This window comes from Antechinus flavipes, chromosome 2, assembly GCF_016432865.1.
Source record: "Antechinus flavipes isolate AdamAnt ecotype Samford, QLD, Australia chromosome 2, AdamAnt_v2, whole genome shotgun sequence".
NCBI lineage: Eukaryota > Metazoa > Chordata > Mammalia > Dasyuromorphia > Dasyuridae > Antechinus > Antechinus flavipes.
In genome coordinates this window covers 131,536,881-131,552,096 of record NC_067399.1, presented here as the reverse complement: position 1 = coordinate 131,552,096, position 15,216 = coordinate 131,536,881, and the positions used below count along the sequence as shown (strand labels likewise).

The 15,216-nt window shown below is 45.4% G+C and overlaps 1 protein-coding gene and 1 long non-coding RNA gene across 3 annotated transcripts; one reads left to right on the top strand and one right to left on the bottom strand.

The window, feature by feature from the left end:
- Positions 1 to 487: 487 nt before the first annotated feature.
- Positions 488 to 3,453, bottom strand: LOC127548233 (uncharacterized). The gene is made up of 2 exons (XR_007950337.1): positions 3,294 to 3,453; positions 488 to 2,168 (listed from the first exon to the last, which is right to left on the bottom strand). It is a non-coding gene; the product is annotated as an uncharacterized LOC127548233 (long non-coding RNA).
- Positions 3,454 to 3,531: 78 nt separating this feature from the next.
- On the top strand, positions 3,532 to 13,756 carry STAR (steroidogenic acute regulatory protein). 2 transcript variants are annotated; one of them, XM_051975521.1, is made up of 7 exons: positions 3,540 to 3,681; positions 5,760 to 5,873; positions 6,376 to 6,503; positions 9,339 to 9,497; positions 10,122 to 10,306; positions 11,271 to 11,364; positions 11,845 to 13,756. In XM_051975521.1, the coding sequence occupies exons 1-7, from the start codon at positions 3,618 to 3,620 to the stop codon at positions 11,956 to 11,958; spliced, it is 858 nt and encodes a 285-aa protein (XP_051831481.1). In that variant the 5' UTR covers positions 3,540 to 3,617; the 3' UTR covers positions 11,959 to 13,756. The 2 variants fall into 2 exon arrangements, with proteins under 2 accessions (XP_051831482.1, XP_051831481.1); XM_051975522.1 differs by lacking the exons at positions 11,271 to 11,364; positions 11,845 to 13,756 and adding an exon at positions 10,893 to 11,128 and having other exon boundaries at positions 3,532 to 3,681.
- Positions 13,757 to 15,216: the final 1,460 nt, after the last annotated feature.

Genomic DNA, 15,216 nt, shown 5'->3' with positions numbered 1-15,216 from the left:
TCAAAATGAGAATACTGGGCTTCCCCACCATGACATAGCTGCCTTCTTATCTGAAGAAGACAAGTGCCTCAGTGCCTGCTGACTTCTCCCCCAGCAAGAGCCCTCTCCCTTCTCCAAGGATGAGCTGCACAGGGTAGGGGAGAGTGGAACTAGTCTGCGGCCCGACCCAGACCAACTTTGCTTCACTCCCCTCCAGAACTGGCTACCAGTGAGCACCTTCCCCACCCCTCCCTTTCAATTCCCAAGTTGTTTTAGACTATAACCTCTCGGAGGGCAAAGACGGCCTGGCTTTTTCTTGTATTTATTTGGATCCCCAGCTCTCAGCATGGTATCTGGCACAAGTAAGAGCTCAGTAAATGCTTGTTACCTGCCTGCCTGTATTGTTTGAAGGGGACTAATACCATGAAAGGCTATAAAAGGAGGCTGGAGCTAGGCTGGAGTAGATTGGTCTTGGTTGCCAAGCTAAAGAGTGTATTCAATTATTCGATTTACTTAATTATTTTATTCAATAGGCGACGGTGATGTTCTTTGGGCTGTGGATCTCCCAAGTGGTGCTGAATATTCCATGAGCGGGGTGAGCCTTAACCAGAGCGGAGGCAGTGGCAATGGGGCGGAGGGTTGCAAGAGGTTGGAGCCGAGCTAGAATGGACAGGGCTCGGGAGGGCATAGGGCGGGGGATACAGAAGGGCGCCGGACTGCGCACCGCCGAGGCCCAAGTCCCGGCCTTCTGGGAAGCTGAAGAGAAATCTGCCCACTCCCGTCACCACCGTCATTTTCTCCACGGCGCTGACCCTTGCTGCTCCCTGCAGCCGATTGCCACGCTCCTCTGAGGCAAGCTTTTCGCGTCAGCCGTATCTCCTCTCGCGGGGAAATCCCGTCATGGAGAGTTGGTTGCCTTGTTTTCTGCAGCTCCCCCGTCAGGAGGGCAGATAGCGGCCCTCCCGCCCCCCTCTTCCCGCTTAGCTCTCTCGCGGGCTCAGTGAGACGCACACTGCACGTCCTTGCCGATGAGACTTCCTCTCAGGGCCTTGGCCCTGGCGGAGGTCACTTGGCAGCGCTCCTCCCGGCCCCCTCCCCCTCGGAGAGCACGGCAGCCTTTTGACGTCAGCCGCAGCCAGCAGGAAGTCTCGGTCCCTCGGTCCCCCCCACCCCCACCCAGAGCTGCCGTAATTCACACGGGGATGGCAACACCGGGACCTTGAGCTTATCTGGGCTGCCCTTCTCCTAACAGCCTCCTCCTCCGCCCCACCCCTCCCTGCCTCGCGCTGATGCTGAGCACAGCCGGACACCGTGCTAGACACACGTGCACACGTGTGCTCGCCCTCCCCCTCCCCGTTTCTCTCTGATTCAAATTTACCGACTTCATTAATCTCTGAGGGGGAGGGGAGGACAGAGGCTCTAGGCAGGACCCTTCGAGGCAGGGAATGGGACAGAGGGGCTTTCCGCTTTCCTCCCCCGCAGACATTAAGTGCCAAGTAAGTGCAAGACACTGTGCTTGTGCTAGGCGTCAAGGGAAGAAAAGGATGAATCAGACCCAGCCTTTGCCTTCATTTCACTTCCCTTCTACTAGGGAAGACAAAAGAGGGACACGGAAAAATTCGATAACAACTTGAGGCCACAAAAAAATAGGTGGCTGATGAGTGGGAGGGGTAGCCAGTGGTTAGAGCGCCGGCCGGAAATCTGGAACTCCTCCAATCTGGCCTCCGGTACTTCCTGGCTGTGACCCTCAGCTCCTCATCTGTAAAATGAGCTGGAGAAGGACATGGCAAACCACTTCAGTGTCTCCGCCAAGAAAACCCCAAGTGGGGTCACAAAGAGTCAGACCCGACTGAAAATGAATGACAAAAAAATGAATGGGAAAGCTACTAAGAGCTATGGCTGCTCCCGGAAGGCTGCGGCTTAGAGAGGTGCTGGAAGGTTTCATTAATGAATCAATGAATGACAGAAAGCATTTACTTTTATAAAGCACCAGAGAAACAAACAGAAACGTTGGCAAGGTGTTTACCTTCTAAGGATAGAGACCACACTAATCTGAGGGGAAAGCCCCATGATCCTCGGTGGGCTCCCGGAAAGCAAGGGGCAACGCATCTGGTTTAATGCTGTTGTTTTCCAGGGATCCATCGGACAAGGACTTTGCTTCATGTCTGCCCTTCCGGAGCTGAGGTGGCCTGGGGGAGGGAGGGAAGCAGAAAGATGGGTTCTTCAGGCACAGACACGTGCAGTTGCTAGGCTGCGCCCCCACAGGCGTTGCTTCCTGGGGCAGGCTGGGGGACGCTGCCATCCCGAGGCGCCTCCCAGCCCGTCAGTGGTCCTTGGGCCCCTTCCCAGGTGGTGGAGGGGCTGTCTGTACTGAATACAGCAGCTGTCAGGCCCACAGGATTGTTGGGGGACAGCCTGTACAAAGGGCTTTTACAGCGATGGCTGGGAACGGTGAGGTTCTGCTCTCCCGATCTGTCCTCTTCCCTGCCTTTTCAGGGGTTTGAGAGAATGGAGTCCTTTTTATCCCTGGCAGTTTCACTCTGGTCCTCCCAAACCCCTTGAAGAAGGAACTCCACCGAAGTGGAGTAAATTGGAAAGTGAGGTCCAATTGATCACCATTACCAGAGACCACAATAATTTGGGGAAGCAAGAATGAAAGCCGGTTGATTGAGATCACAGGGCCTACATAGACCTAGAGTTGTGTGGGACCCTAATGGCTAATTTGGTTCAGCTTCCCTTATCTTGCAATTAGGAAAACGGAGGCTAGAATAGCTAATTGTGAGGGCAGTTAGATGGCCTTGTGGATGGAGCACCAGCCCTGGAATCAGAAGGATCTGAGTTCAAATTTGTCTTCAGACACTTATTAGTTGTGTGACTGCGGGCAAGTCACTTCACTCTGATTGCCTGATTGGTGGATCCCCCCAAAAAAGTAAGCAACGTTTGAAGCCAATGTGCTTTCCACTGACCCACACTGCCTTGTATATAACAGGAGCTCAATAAGTGTATCTTGACTAAGTGAATGAATGAAATCTCCAAAAGCAGCAGAGAATCTCAAGAGCACGTGAGAAGTAGTTAGGAAAAAGGCAAGGAAGCAAGAAAGCAGAAGGTGCTGATATAACTGACTAGCTTTGACTTTAGGCAAAGCTTCCTTCTATGGGACTCAGTTTATCCATTTGTAAAATGAAAGGTTTGAAATACAGTGTCTCTTTGGGTCTCTTTCAGCTTTATCTTTCTAACATTCTATATTTGAAGATTCCTTTCAGCTCTGATATTCAGGCGGGAAGACACAATCCCTGCTGCGGTGCATAACTTACCCCTCCAGACTCGATTTTAGTTGTTTCTCCTTGTTCCAATCCCTTAGTTTCCACTTTCCTGGCCACAGCCACAAGCTGCAGCTGCAGGGTCTCCCCTCCCCTTTCCCTCCACCTTCCCCTCCTGAGCATCTCAGTGAAGCAATGTATCTCTATCCTTGACCCCTTCCTTTTCTCTGTGAATGATGGTCCCTTTATCTCCTCCTCCCTTAATCTCCAACCTTCAGCTGTAGGCATTTAAGAGGGAGCACCCAGAGGCCCCAAGAGCAGCTGCTGGACCCGGAGGCCAAATCTTAATAGGCCCAGAAAGCTGTGCCCCAGGGAACAATGTTTTTGGCAACTTTTAAACTGTGTGCTGGGAGCTCCTACAGACATCTGAGGAACATGAAGGGTGAGGATTCTGGGCTGGGACTGGGGACCTTTTTGAGGAGGGTCCTGGGGTTCTTGGACAGTAGGGTGCATTGGTAAGAGCACTTGGTGGTAGAGTTAGATAAGACTGACACTAATCAGGCTTGGCAAATTCACTTAATTTTACCAAGCCTTCCTTTCCTTCTTTATAAAGGGACAAAGGGAGTTTTTCGTGTACGTGGATTTTCTGGGGATGATCAAGGAGGATTTGAAGGAGGAGGCAAATTGTGGGTATTAAAGTGTAGGCAAAGGAGGAAGAGAACGAGGGGGGAAAGGACAGAGTGGGAGAGCAATAGACAGGGGGGAAAATGTTGCCTATGGTGGGAAGTAGTGGTCTCATGCATTGATTCCCATGCCAGAAGCAACTGGCCTCTCTTTGATTCAAAACTGACCCGAATGGGAGGTAATATGAAAGCCATGAAAGGCTCCATATGATGCCCTCAGAATACCCAAAAGATTTATAACTCCATTAATGAGGTTTCTGAAATGAGGCAGACTCTCCCCACTTCTATCTCAACCTTCCCACCCCAGGGGATTTAATGCTACAAAATCTATAAAGTCAGGGAGAGATAGGAGAAAGGAATTACCAGAGACCAAAACAATTTGGGAAAGCAAGAATGAAAGCTGGATCTAAGTTCCAATCTTACATCTGGCAAACTTACTTGCTATGTTAACCATAAGCAAATCTTTTAATTTCTGTTTTGTCATCTGCAAAACAGGAATAATGAGCTTCCTGCTTCAGGACTGCTGTGAAGTAATAAAGACATATTCTATACAAAGTATTTTGCAAGCTTTCAATGTCAGGTTTTGGTTTTTTCCTAAACTAAGGAGAGACCTGAGCTGAAGAAAGAAAATTCATTTTCCCCTTGTTTTTAGTTTCCCCCTCTCTCTGCCCTTATGATCTCTTACCTCCCTTGAAAGTCATAAGCTGCAAGAATTGCCTGGTCATCTTAATAAAATCTATAGCTTCTGTCTCTGTTTTCTGTATTTCTCTGAATTGGGGCCAGGTTCTCTGAATGCAGTATATGGTTTCCAGGGGTGACTGGGTGTCTGAATTTCAAGGATATTATGGATGACCATCAAATAATAACTTCAGTTATAAAGATACCAAAGCGACTCTGGCTACTTGTAATCTCAGGGAGATAGAGAGACAGGGATAAAGATGGCAGGCGAGGTAGCAGCAATCACAGAAATGCTTGGACAGGTATTCAAGAGGGAGATTTCCTAGAAAAACAAATTGCATAGGCAATTTGTATAGGTTTTTAGTTACTGGAAAGCTGCTCTGGCTAGGAAGGATGTCCAGTACAAAGAGTCAATTTTCCATTGAGTTCATTATCTAAAATCTGCTCTTGCAGAAGTGGAGGGAGGTTTTTGGCTTTCATTGCCCTTGTTGCTAGCTTTGTCTTAGTTTTCACTTGACCCCAAATGGGCTTCGTGCCCAGAATAAATATAAAGATTGAAAGGGGAATCTCCAGAAATCATCTGGTCCAGCCTTCTGCTGCCAAGTGCTGAGCTACTCAAGAGTGTAGTTTGTTTTAAATCTGGCCTTATTCATATACTAGTTGTGTGTTCCTGGGAAAATCACTTAACCCCAATTGTTGTTTTTTTTTTTTTTAAATTGTAGTCTGTGCTGGTTCTTACTTAGTCAGTAGGGTATTGTAGAGATAGCAATGGAGACCAGGTGGAAACCTGAAAATATGTCCTGCAAGTCATCTCACCTGCCTAGGCTTCCTATTTCCCATTCATAAAAGAAAAGGATGGAATCCTTTTGATGAACAGTGAAGGGAGAACACTGGAGTGGAAGTCAGGAAGACCAAAGGATGAATGCTCTGCTGTGTGGTCCTAAGCAAGTCACTTAAACTCTACATGCCCCAGTCTCCTTATCTGTCAAATGGGGATAACTCCTTAAAAGAGTTGTTCTAAGAGGCAAATGGGATGATGAAATAAAGCACTTGGTAAACCTTTCAAGTCCTAGTTCTATTGAGCTAGCTCTGTTGAATATCAGCTGTTGAGCTCTGTGTCAGCCTTAACATTCTTGTTTCTCTCTCCTCCTCTCTGAAGGTCTAAGACAACAGACCATCATGGCCATCAGCCAGGAACTGAGCAAGAGGGCACTAGGAGGCCCATCACCCAGCGCCTGGATCAACCAGGTTCGCCGCCGGAGCTCCTTGCTCAGTAAGTGCTGGTGCCTCAGGCATTTCACCAGCTGGAGGGAAAAATCTTACTCTAGCACCCAGGGGGCTTCTGCCCTCGCTTGTGCTCAGGGGGTTTCTGAGCAGAGAAGGTGATGAGCTGGTTTTCTAGAACCAGCCAGCCCTCTCCTCACCCCAACATCCTTCACATCTCTTTTGTCTGTCCCTATTTGCTTGTTGGAATCGGACTCTTTGGAGGAAGCTGAGGCTTCAGAGAACTGAATGATTAAAGCTAAAAGGGAAGCAGCTAGATGGTGCAGTGGATAGAGCACAGCCCCAGAGTCTGGGGATCCCAATGAATCCAGCCTCAGACACTCAGCACTTACTGTGGCACTTTGGGCAAGCCCCAGCCCCAGATGCCTTGCCAAAAGAAACAAATAGACAAACTGACAGACACAGAGAGATAAAGCTAATGGGAATTGGAAGCAGGAGAGATCACTGGGGTCCTGCCTTCCTCAAGGGGCCACTTTGCCTATAATCCCCAGGCTCTCGGCTGGAAGAAAGCCTTTACAGTGACCAGGACATGGCCTATCTACGACAAGGGGAAGAGGCCATGCAGAAAGCCCTGGGCATCCTTGGCAATCAGGATGGATGGAAGAGTGAGACAGAGAAGGTAAGAGCCGGCGTGCAGAAGACTTTGGTGCTTTTTTTCCCCATAGGGATAGTGAAGTCTGCTTGAAACTCTACCCATATCTTCCCTGATTTAGAATAATCTTCTCCCCATGCTCTTAGAGTACCGACTGTATCATCCATGTCAATCACTCAACAAGTATTGATTAGACACCTGCTAAGGCATTGTGGTAAGCCCTAAAGAGACAAAAAAAGGGGGGGGGAGCAGTTCTTGGCCTTTAGGAGTTTATTATACCTAATTCTCTTTAGATGTACAGAGGCAGCTTGGTGTGCAAAAAGCCCTGCATTTAGATTCACAGAGTCTGGGTTAGAATCCCAACTTTGATGTTTATTAGCTGTGACATGCAATTAGTAACTTGACTTCCCTGAGCCTCAGTTTTCTCATCTATAAAATGAGTGTTTAGATAAAGTCACTTTTAGGAAAGTGATGGTAAGTCCTGGTGATAGATCTGAGATTTGGAATAAAGGGTTCAAAGCAAGGTTCAGGATTCAGGGTGGGTAGGAATTTTATAGATCATCTAAGTCAGAGATTCTTAACTTGGGGTCCCTGGATCCCTTTTTAAGATCCCCTTAGGGGAGGTCTTAGATAGATTTCAGGGGGTCCATAAACTTGAATCAGGAAAAAAATTATATATTTTCACTAAGCTCTAATTGACATTTACCATCTACTTCAATTGTGGATTTTGAAAAATCATTCTGAGAAACCCATGACATGAAAAATATTAAAAACTGATCTGATATCATTTTACAGATAAAGAAACTGAGACCTGGAGAGGGAAAGTCATGCAGCTAGTTAGTGGCAAAGTTGGGACTTTTTTGTTTTTGTATTTTCGTTATTTCCAGAGTGTCTGGCACATGGCTTAATAAATGATTGCTTTTTGAATGAATAAATCTTCAGGTACAAATGAGGAAACTTGAGTTCTAGAAAAGTAAAAACAACTTTTCCTGAGATCATAAGATAAATTACTGGGTGGAAAACTTGAACTCGGTCTTCTGATCAAAATTGTGTTTTTTCCCCCTGTAAGGTCAAGTAATTATTTATGTGCTCCTGACTATTCTACCAGTGGGAGACACTTGATTTCCCTTGATGAACAGAGCTCAGGACTCCAGGGCCCTGTAAATTTGCTTTCCTGAATCCAAAAGTTATTCCTACTTCCCATAACCCTGAAAACTACTCAACTTTTTGATCACCAGTAGAAACATTATTTAGGGATAGGATAGTACTTGAAGGAGATAATGATTGATAAGTCACATTCCTAGAGCACTTTAAGGTTTATAAAGTCCTTTCATTGTACCAATATGGATGTGTATATATAATTTCCATTTTCCAAATGAAGAATCTGAAATTCAGAGGTTGAGCCCAGTCACATAGTTTACCATTTTTGAACTAAGACTAAATCTTGTAGGGGCAATATAAAGTGGTGACAAGAGTGCTGATCTTTGACTTGGGAGAGAACCGGGTTTAAGCCCCAACTCAATTTCTTAGTGGAGTGACTAGGCTACGAGCAAATCATTTATCTCCAATGAACTTCCATTTTCTCAGTAACCAACTAGGAAAAAATATCTACTCCCTACTTCACAGGGCTATTACCAGGATCAAAGATCATCTATGCAAGGTGCTTGGAAAACTTTAATTTAATTACATTAATTCCACTAGTAGTTACCATTTCTATTATGCCATAATAGCATAGCAAGTTTTTGACTTTATCAATTACTTTCCCAAATTCTCTGGGGTATTGGGCAATGGACAATTAGACTCCTCACTACTAGTTACTTGGGGGAAGATAACTAACTACCTGTTTGAAAAGGAGAGATCATCATCTCCCCTAGTGATACAGAGCTTTTTTTTCCAAATAACTCTATAAGTGAACTTCCAAGGTCAAAGTCTGACCTCGGCTGTGATAACAATCCCACTGGCATGATCTGGGGGAGGTCATGGATGTTATCATCATTCGCATGCTTCTGATTATCTCATTCCCCCTTTGCTACCCTATAAGAAGAGGGAAAGGATCTTCCTCCTTCCTCTCTGGACTCCCACCCACTTGATAACCTCCCCCCTTTCCCACCTCCCCCCCCAGTTTTCATTCAGCCTCTGAAGAAGAAAAGCCTCTTACACCTGACTGCCTCCAACTTTTTACACCTTCCTCTTAGTTCTGTCCTCTGGGCCCAAGCAGGACAAACGTAGCCCTTCTCCCATAGGACAGCCCTTCAGAAAGACCTTAGGCTCAGAGCTTCAGAGCTGACAGTAATCTTGGTAGTCCTGACACCAGCTCCCTCATTTGGGAGTTAACCGAGGGTTAAGAAACCAAATGATTTGCCCAGTCTCCCGTGGCTGGTTGGAGGGGACCCTTCCTGAGTGCCCAGCACTGGACCCACTGCACCATGCTGCCCTTCACGTCCTACCCTAAGTCTCTGCTCGAACAGGCCGAGCTTCAGCCGGTCGTGGGGCATGACCTCCAGGACCTGTGCCACATTAGGTACTGGCATTACTTATTGTTATCAGTGATTGTCATGATTCTGCCTAAAATGTGCTGTCAGGACTGAGGACAGCACCCTCAGGGTTTAAGAAATAGCCATCCTAAGGAAAACTTGGAGCCAGCTGCTTGGTGAAGGTCTCAGGTGGATGTCAGTAACTCGCCTCCTGGCCAGATGACGATTCGGGCTGCAGGGCCTTCTGAAGCCCCTTCTGACTCTTGGGTATTCAGATTGTCTTGCTCTCTCCCTTTTCTCCATGCTCTGTCTGGAACTGCTCTGAACCGAGGGGCGGAAGGTGTTTCTTCCCAAATGTTTTCCCAGCTCTCTGGTCTTTCTCCAACAGGCAAACGGAGACAAAGTGCTGAGCAAGGTGGTCCCAGATGTGGGCAAAGTGTTCCGGCTGGAGGTGATGGTGGATCAGCCCATGGAGAGGCTTTATGAGGAATTAGTGGAACGAATGGAAGATATGGGGGACTGGAACCCCAATGTCAAGGAGATTAAGGTGAGGTAGTCTAGCCTTTAAAGCCCAACCATCATGCTAATTTCTTGCCTCCTTCCCTAATCCCCCTAAAACTCCTTAATTCATAGTCCACTTTTTGAATTTTTCTAAAGTACATATTCACAATATCACTCTGTGCCCTTCATTAAAACCCTCCAAGGCTTCATGCTGATGTGGGAGTTGCCTTGGCTGCACACCATGTCCCATGATGTACATACATACATGGCCATAGCAGGTCTGCGCCAGGAGAAGTCCTGTGGGTCTGGGGCTTGGGCACCAACCTAATTAAGCACAAAGTGGCTCCCCACCACGGTGAGTATTTCAGCCACAGCAATTCTTGCAGACCGTATACTGAGGCCTAGAGCGATTGTGATCTTTATTAGCAGAGAGGGTATGAACGGGTCCTTGCGGTACTCATTCTTTGTGCCCGTGTCTCCTATGCTAACCAGACAGCTGACTCCCCAGAACGGGGACCATCTCTCCTCCATTCGTTCTCTCTCCCTCAGCACCTGGCTCTCCGCACAGTGGAGTGTCAGGTTTTGGGGGAGGAAGGGTCCCTCAGAAGCTGGAGTTGATGAGCCCTTTCTCTCTTCCCTCCTTCTTGCTGATATGTGTGCTTCTGTGCAGGTTCTGCAGAAGATCGGGAAGGACACGGTCATCACCCACGAGATCGCCGCCGAGACGCCAGGCAACATTGTGGGGCCCCGAGACTTTGTGAGTGTGCGGTGTGCCAAGCGCCGGGGTTCCACCTGTGTGTTGGCCGGCATGGCGACCCACTTCGGGGACATGCCCGAGCAGAAGGGGATCATCAGGTAACTGCCCAAGGGCCTCCACTTGTAAGATCTCTTCCAGTATATCTCTTGGATATGACTGTGGTGTAAAGAAAGTTAAGACTTTCTCATGCCATCTTAGTCCCCTTCCCTTTCAACACCTCTCCTGAACACCTCCCCCCAAAACAGCGAAACCAAAACCCACAAAAACTCTTTCCACTCTGAAAAATGGGGGACCAAGGCAGGAAAACCCCATGATAAGGCCTTCAGGTTCACAGATCTAGAGCTGGTTAAGTACAAATCCTTCTTCTTACACACGAGCAAACAGAGCCAATGGGTGTAAGGTATTTGCCCAAGCTGACTCAAGTCCCAGAGTCATCATCAAACCGAGGCCCACTGAACCCAAATTGATGCTCTCCAAGTGTCCTCTGCGCTGGGGCCCAAAACCTGTTCTGACCCTTTTTAGAAAGACAGCCACCTTCTTTGGGTAGAAAATGCCATTGGTGTAGAGAGCTATGGAGACTGAATGCACACTGAAGCATCCTATTTTCACTTTTTCTTTCTCCTTGTTTTTCCCTTTTGTTCCGATTTTTCTCTTCCAATACGACTCGTGGAAATATAAACACAGTGGACAGAGCGCCTGTCCTGAAGTCAGGAAGCCTTGAATTCAGATCCCACCTTGCTTACTAGCTGTATGACCCTGGGCAAGTCACTTGACCCTGTTTTTCTTGGTTTCCTCATCTGTAAAATGAGCTGGAGAAGGAAGTGGCAAATCATTTCAGTATCTTAACCAGGAAAGCCCCACATGGAGTCATGAAGAGTGAACAATAAAATGGGAATAGCAGCAAAGTGCCAAACTGCAAAGTGCTCTTAGCACAGTAACTGGCCCACAGTAAGCGCAATACAAACACTAGCTGCTAGCATGAGGGTTCTAATGTCTATTATAGCGTAGGTACTGGGGACTGCGAGTTCCCGTCTCATGACTTTGATTCTGCTCATCGCTCAGGGCTGAGCATGGTCCCACCTGCATGGTCCTCCGCCCTGTGACTGGAAACCCCTCTAAGACTAAGCTGACCTGGCTGCTCAGCATTGACCTCAAGGTGAGTGGGTTAGGACCACCCAACTTCAAATCTGGCCTGACATCATGTGCAAATATTTACCCTCTGTCTGCCAGTTCCTTCAACCATAAAACAGGGAGAATGGCAGCATCTATCTCTCAGGGCTGTAAGGATCAGATCAGATATTTTACAGTGCCTGGCACACAGAAGGCACTTAACCCTTGTTCCCTCCTTCCCTTCCCCGTCTTGGGCAGCTGTAGTTTTAGCTTGGCGCGTCTTAGTTTTAGCTATCTCTTTACAAACTTTTCCGCCTTGGGACTGTGGTCAGTGAGCTCTGTGAGGTCTCTGGGACCAACATTACAAGCTGCCCTGGTTTCTTGGGTAGCATTCACAGAGGGGATGGCCATCCGGAATTCCAATATGCCACGCTGTGATGTGGGGCTTGTGGTCGGTAGGCCATGGGGCTCTCCTTGCTAAGATCTTTTAGCTCAAAGGAAACCTTCTACTTGTCTCGCGATACAGGGCTGGCTACCCAAGGCCATCATCAACCAAGTAATGTCCCAGACGCAGGTGGACTTTGCCAACCACCTTCGCAAGCGCCTGGTCTCTAGTTCCACTTCTGCCATCAGCTGTTGAAGACCTCCATACAGCTCCTAATGATCCCTTAAAAGTGGTGTTGCCTACACACTGACTAGCAAAACCCAGCTGGAAAAAGCCTGTGGGTCTGTGCAAAATCTCCTTTCTAGACCACACGATAGGTGGGGTAGTGAGAGGGAACTGGGGGTGGGGGGTTGGAGGGAACTGCTTATAGTATAGCAAATAAGGGCAGAACTTGCTGAGCCCAGACATAGCACTAAGAAACTAGAGCCTTCCAAGATCACTGTCAGGGGATGCTGGAAGACAGCAGGCAGCGATGAGGCTAGTCCAAGGCCTTTTAAGTCCTCAATTGCTAAAAACATTTAAAAATACTTTTAGCCCCTTGGGTGAGACTGAAGAAAGGGGAAGATGCGAGGAAAGATCCTGCCTTTGGAGTTGAGGCTCTGAGGTTGAATCTCAAGTCTGCTACACAAGGTCATCTCTAAATCCCTTTCTCTGTTGAAAAGGGTCCCAGACTAGATGGCCTGTGAATGGGAAGATAGGGAAACTAAACAATCATTTCTTTGGCAAACTAAATTATAAGCCTGAATCAGTTGTATCAAGTCAGAAATGAACAATGAACACCAAAGAATATAGTCCATGAGTGTCTATTTTGTTTACTTAGAAGAAAGGAAAGAATGTCAAATAGAAAGGAAAAATAATGCTAAGAAAAAGAAGCAGGGCAAGGTTGACCAAAACTATCATTGTAGCTGTTTCCCAATAGCTTAAAATTAAAAAGGGAAGATGATTCTTGGTGGAATGGCACCCAGAAAACCTGCTTTCAAAGTCCTGGCTTTGCCACTTAAGTATTCTATGATTTTCAGCAAATTATTTTCCCCTTCTGCATCTCAATTTCCTCATGATAGCAAGGGGTTGAATTAAATGCCCCTTTCTGAAGCTAAGCTCTTCACATTTCTGTTTGGGGTATTCAAGTCCAGTAAATTGTATGTTCTGAATTGTCATAACTTCAGGAGACTTTAGGAGAGTAGCTATGTGTTGACATATCCTATCATTTAAAATACTATTTAAGCCTAAATTAATACCAATTCTTCAGCTAAAATTTCTATATTAATAAATCGATACTTGAATTTTAGATGGTCTTTTTTGCAAGTTTCAGGCACTTCTCAATTGGGGCAGGCTTTTTGTTGGTGTTAAAAAGATTTGCAAGCAACAAAGAATAAATCTGCTCTCAAATATTTTTCCCTCTACTTCACAAAATGAAATAGTTAATAGGATGGAAGGTGCATAAGATGTGGAAGCAAGGCCTTTATTTATTCACTATTGGGGACATTGCTATTTATTGTTTTAAGTTTTACAACATAAGATGGTATTTATTACTATTTATTTTGATTATTCTAATGAGCATGAACCAAACAGCTATTCTTGCCTTGGATATAAAAGTCAATTTGACTTGCCTGCCTAGAGGGCAAAGATCATAGAGGGAGGTGAATTATTATTAGCTCACATTTATCTAGTACATTATGGTATGACTAGCCAACGAACATTGACTTTAAGAGTAGAAAAGATCATTCCTTTTTAAAAATACACAAAAGAACCTTAAATGAGAAAAGACAGGAATATGATTGCTGCTTTCAAGAAAAAGGCGAACAGACTCCTAAAAACACAGACCCAGGTTTTTCAGCATGACTAAAAGCTGTGGCATTTCAAGGATCATGGGACTTCAAGAAGGGATTCCTTCAACTATTTCCAAAACTCATTGTAACTATGCTTGAAATCTGACATGGTTTTAAGACTTAATTTTGGCTTGGAATAAAAACAACCTGTTTGATGATCCTAACATGTTAACTGTCATCCTTAGGAGAATGTGAATTATAGGAATTTTCAGTCTTGATTGAAATAATCTTCCCAAAGTACACACTCACTTTGAATGTCATACATACATAGACAAGATCCCTCTACATGTGAACTCTGAGATGTAAAAAAGTCCAATATATAAATTTGCAAAACATTACAAAAGAATTCACTTCAGGGTTTCTTTGGATACCATCATCCCAATTCTAAACCCTTCAGGCTAAGGCTGGTAATCTAGAACCAGACTAGCTTCCTCCTTCTCCCCTTCATTTTCCAACATCATCACTTTATCCTTCAATGCACTTATTCCTACATAGAACCAACCCAGATTTGAAACAGTATACACTGCAAATGTCAAAATAAAAGGGACTCAAGTTACAATAGCCACTGACTTTAAATCAATGTAATGGATACCTATCACTTATAGAAAGGCTTGGACACTCAAGGGAACCAGAGATATGGTATTACAATATACAGTATGAAAAATTATTACCCCTATGTCGTTAGGGAGCCCCAAGGCGAAGGCTACCATCAAAACTGCAGACTGTCCAAGTTAGTCGATTTATGGTTGCAAAGCCAAGGCTTAAGAGCTCCTCTGATGTACTATTTTATTTTGTGCCAAAAAAATGTCAGGGAAGCCATTTGGGAAGTTGATTTAACCTTGGGGGAAGGGAAGGAAGAGAAGAGGAAATCACATTCACCTCTGGTTCAGTCCTATTCAAGTACACTGGCAAACTGTCATTTAAATGTCAGTTCTTAAAAAGGAATATAAGATGGGTATAAGACAACAGATAAATGCAGCAAAATCCATAAAGAAATAAAGGCTAATACATGTAAGATTATATCCATCCTTTGCTTATAACTGCTGTTGCCATCTTAGTCAAACCTCATTCTTGCTCTTGCCTGAGATCACTAGTCATGTCCTTTCCAGTTTCCATACTTCTCTAATTTAACCTATGCCTCACATTGCAGGTCCCCCTCTCCAAGTGCATAGGTCTGATCATGTTACCTCACCATTGATTCCTTGATATCTACAGAATATCATTCAGATTCATTAGTTTAGTTTTCAAGGCTTTACATAATCTACTTCTAATCTACTTTTCCACTCCCATACCACTGCTTACACTATATTCTATTTCCTCTTATCTCCATTAAAATCTTAGCCTATTCTTCAAAGTCTTTCTCAAATTTTACCTCCTGTACATAGCTTACTTGAGACCTTCCCCTTCTTTTTTCCTCCCAATAGCATTTTATTTTTACAAATACATGTAAAGATAGTTTTCAACATTTATTTTTGTTAACACTTTGTGTTTCAATTTTTCTGCCTCCCTCCCTTACCTTCCTCCTCCCCAAGATAGCAAGCAATCTTGATATCATTTAAAAATTTCCCTATTTGTCATGTGCAAGAAAAATCTGACCGAAAGGGGAAAAACTACAAGAAACAAA

Coding starts and splice junctions, on each gene's coding strand:
- STAR (XM_051975521.1), top strand. CDS start 3,618: ATGTTTTTGGCAACTTTTAAACTGTGTGCTGGGAGCTCCTACAGACAT. Junction 10,307..11,270: donor GAGCAGAAGGGGATCATCAG/GTAACTGCCCAA, acceptor CTCATCGCTCAG/GGCTGAGCATGGTCCCACCT. Junction 11,365..11,844: donor TGCTCAGCATTGACCTCAAG/GTGAGTGGGTTA, acceptor CTCGCGATACAG/GGCTGGCTACCCAAGGCCAT.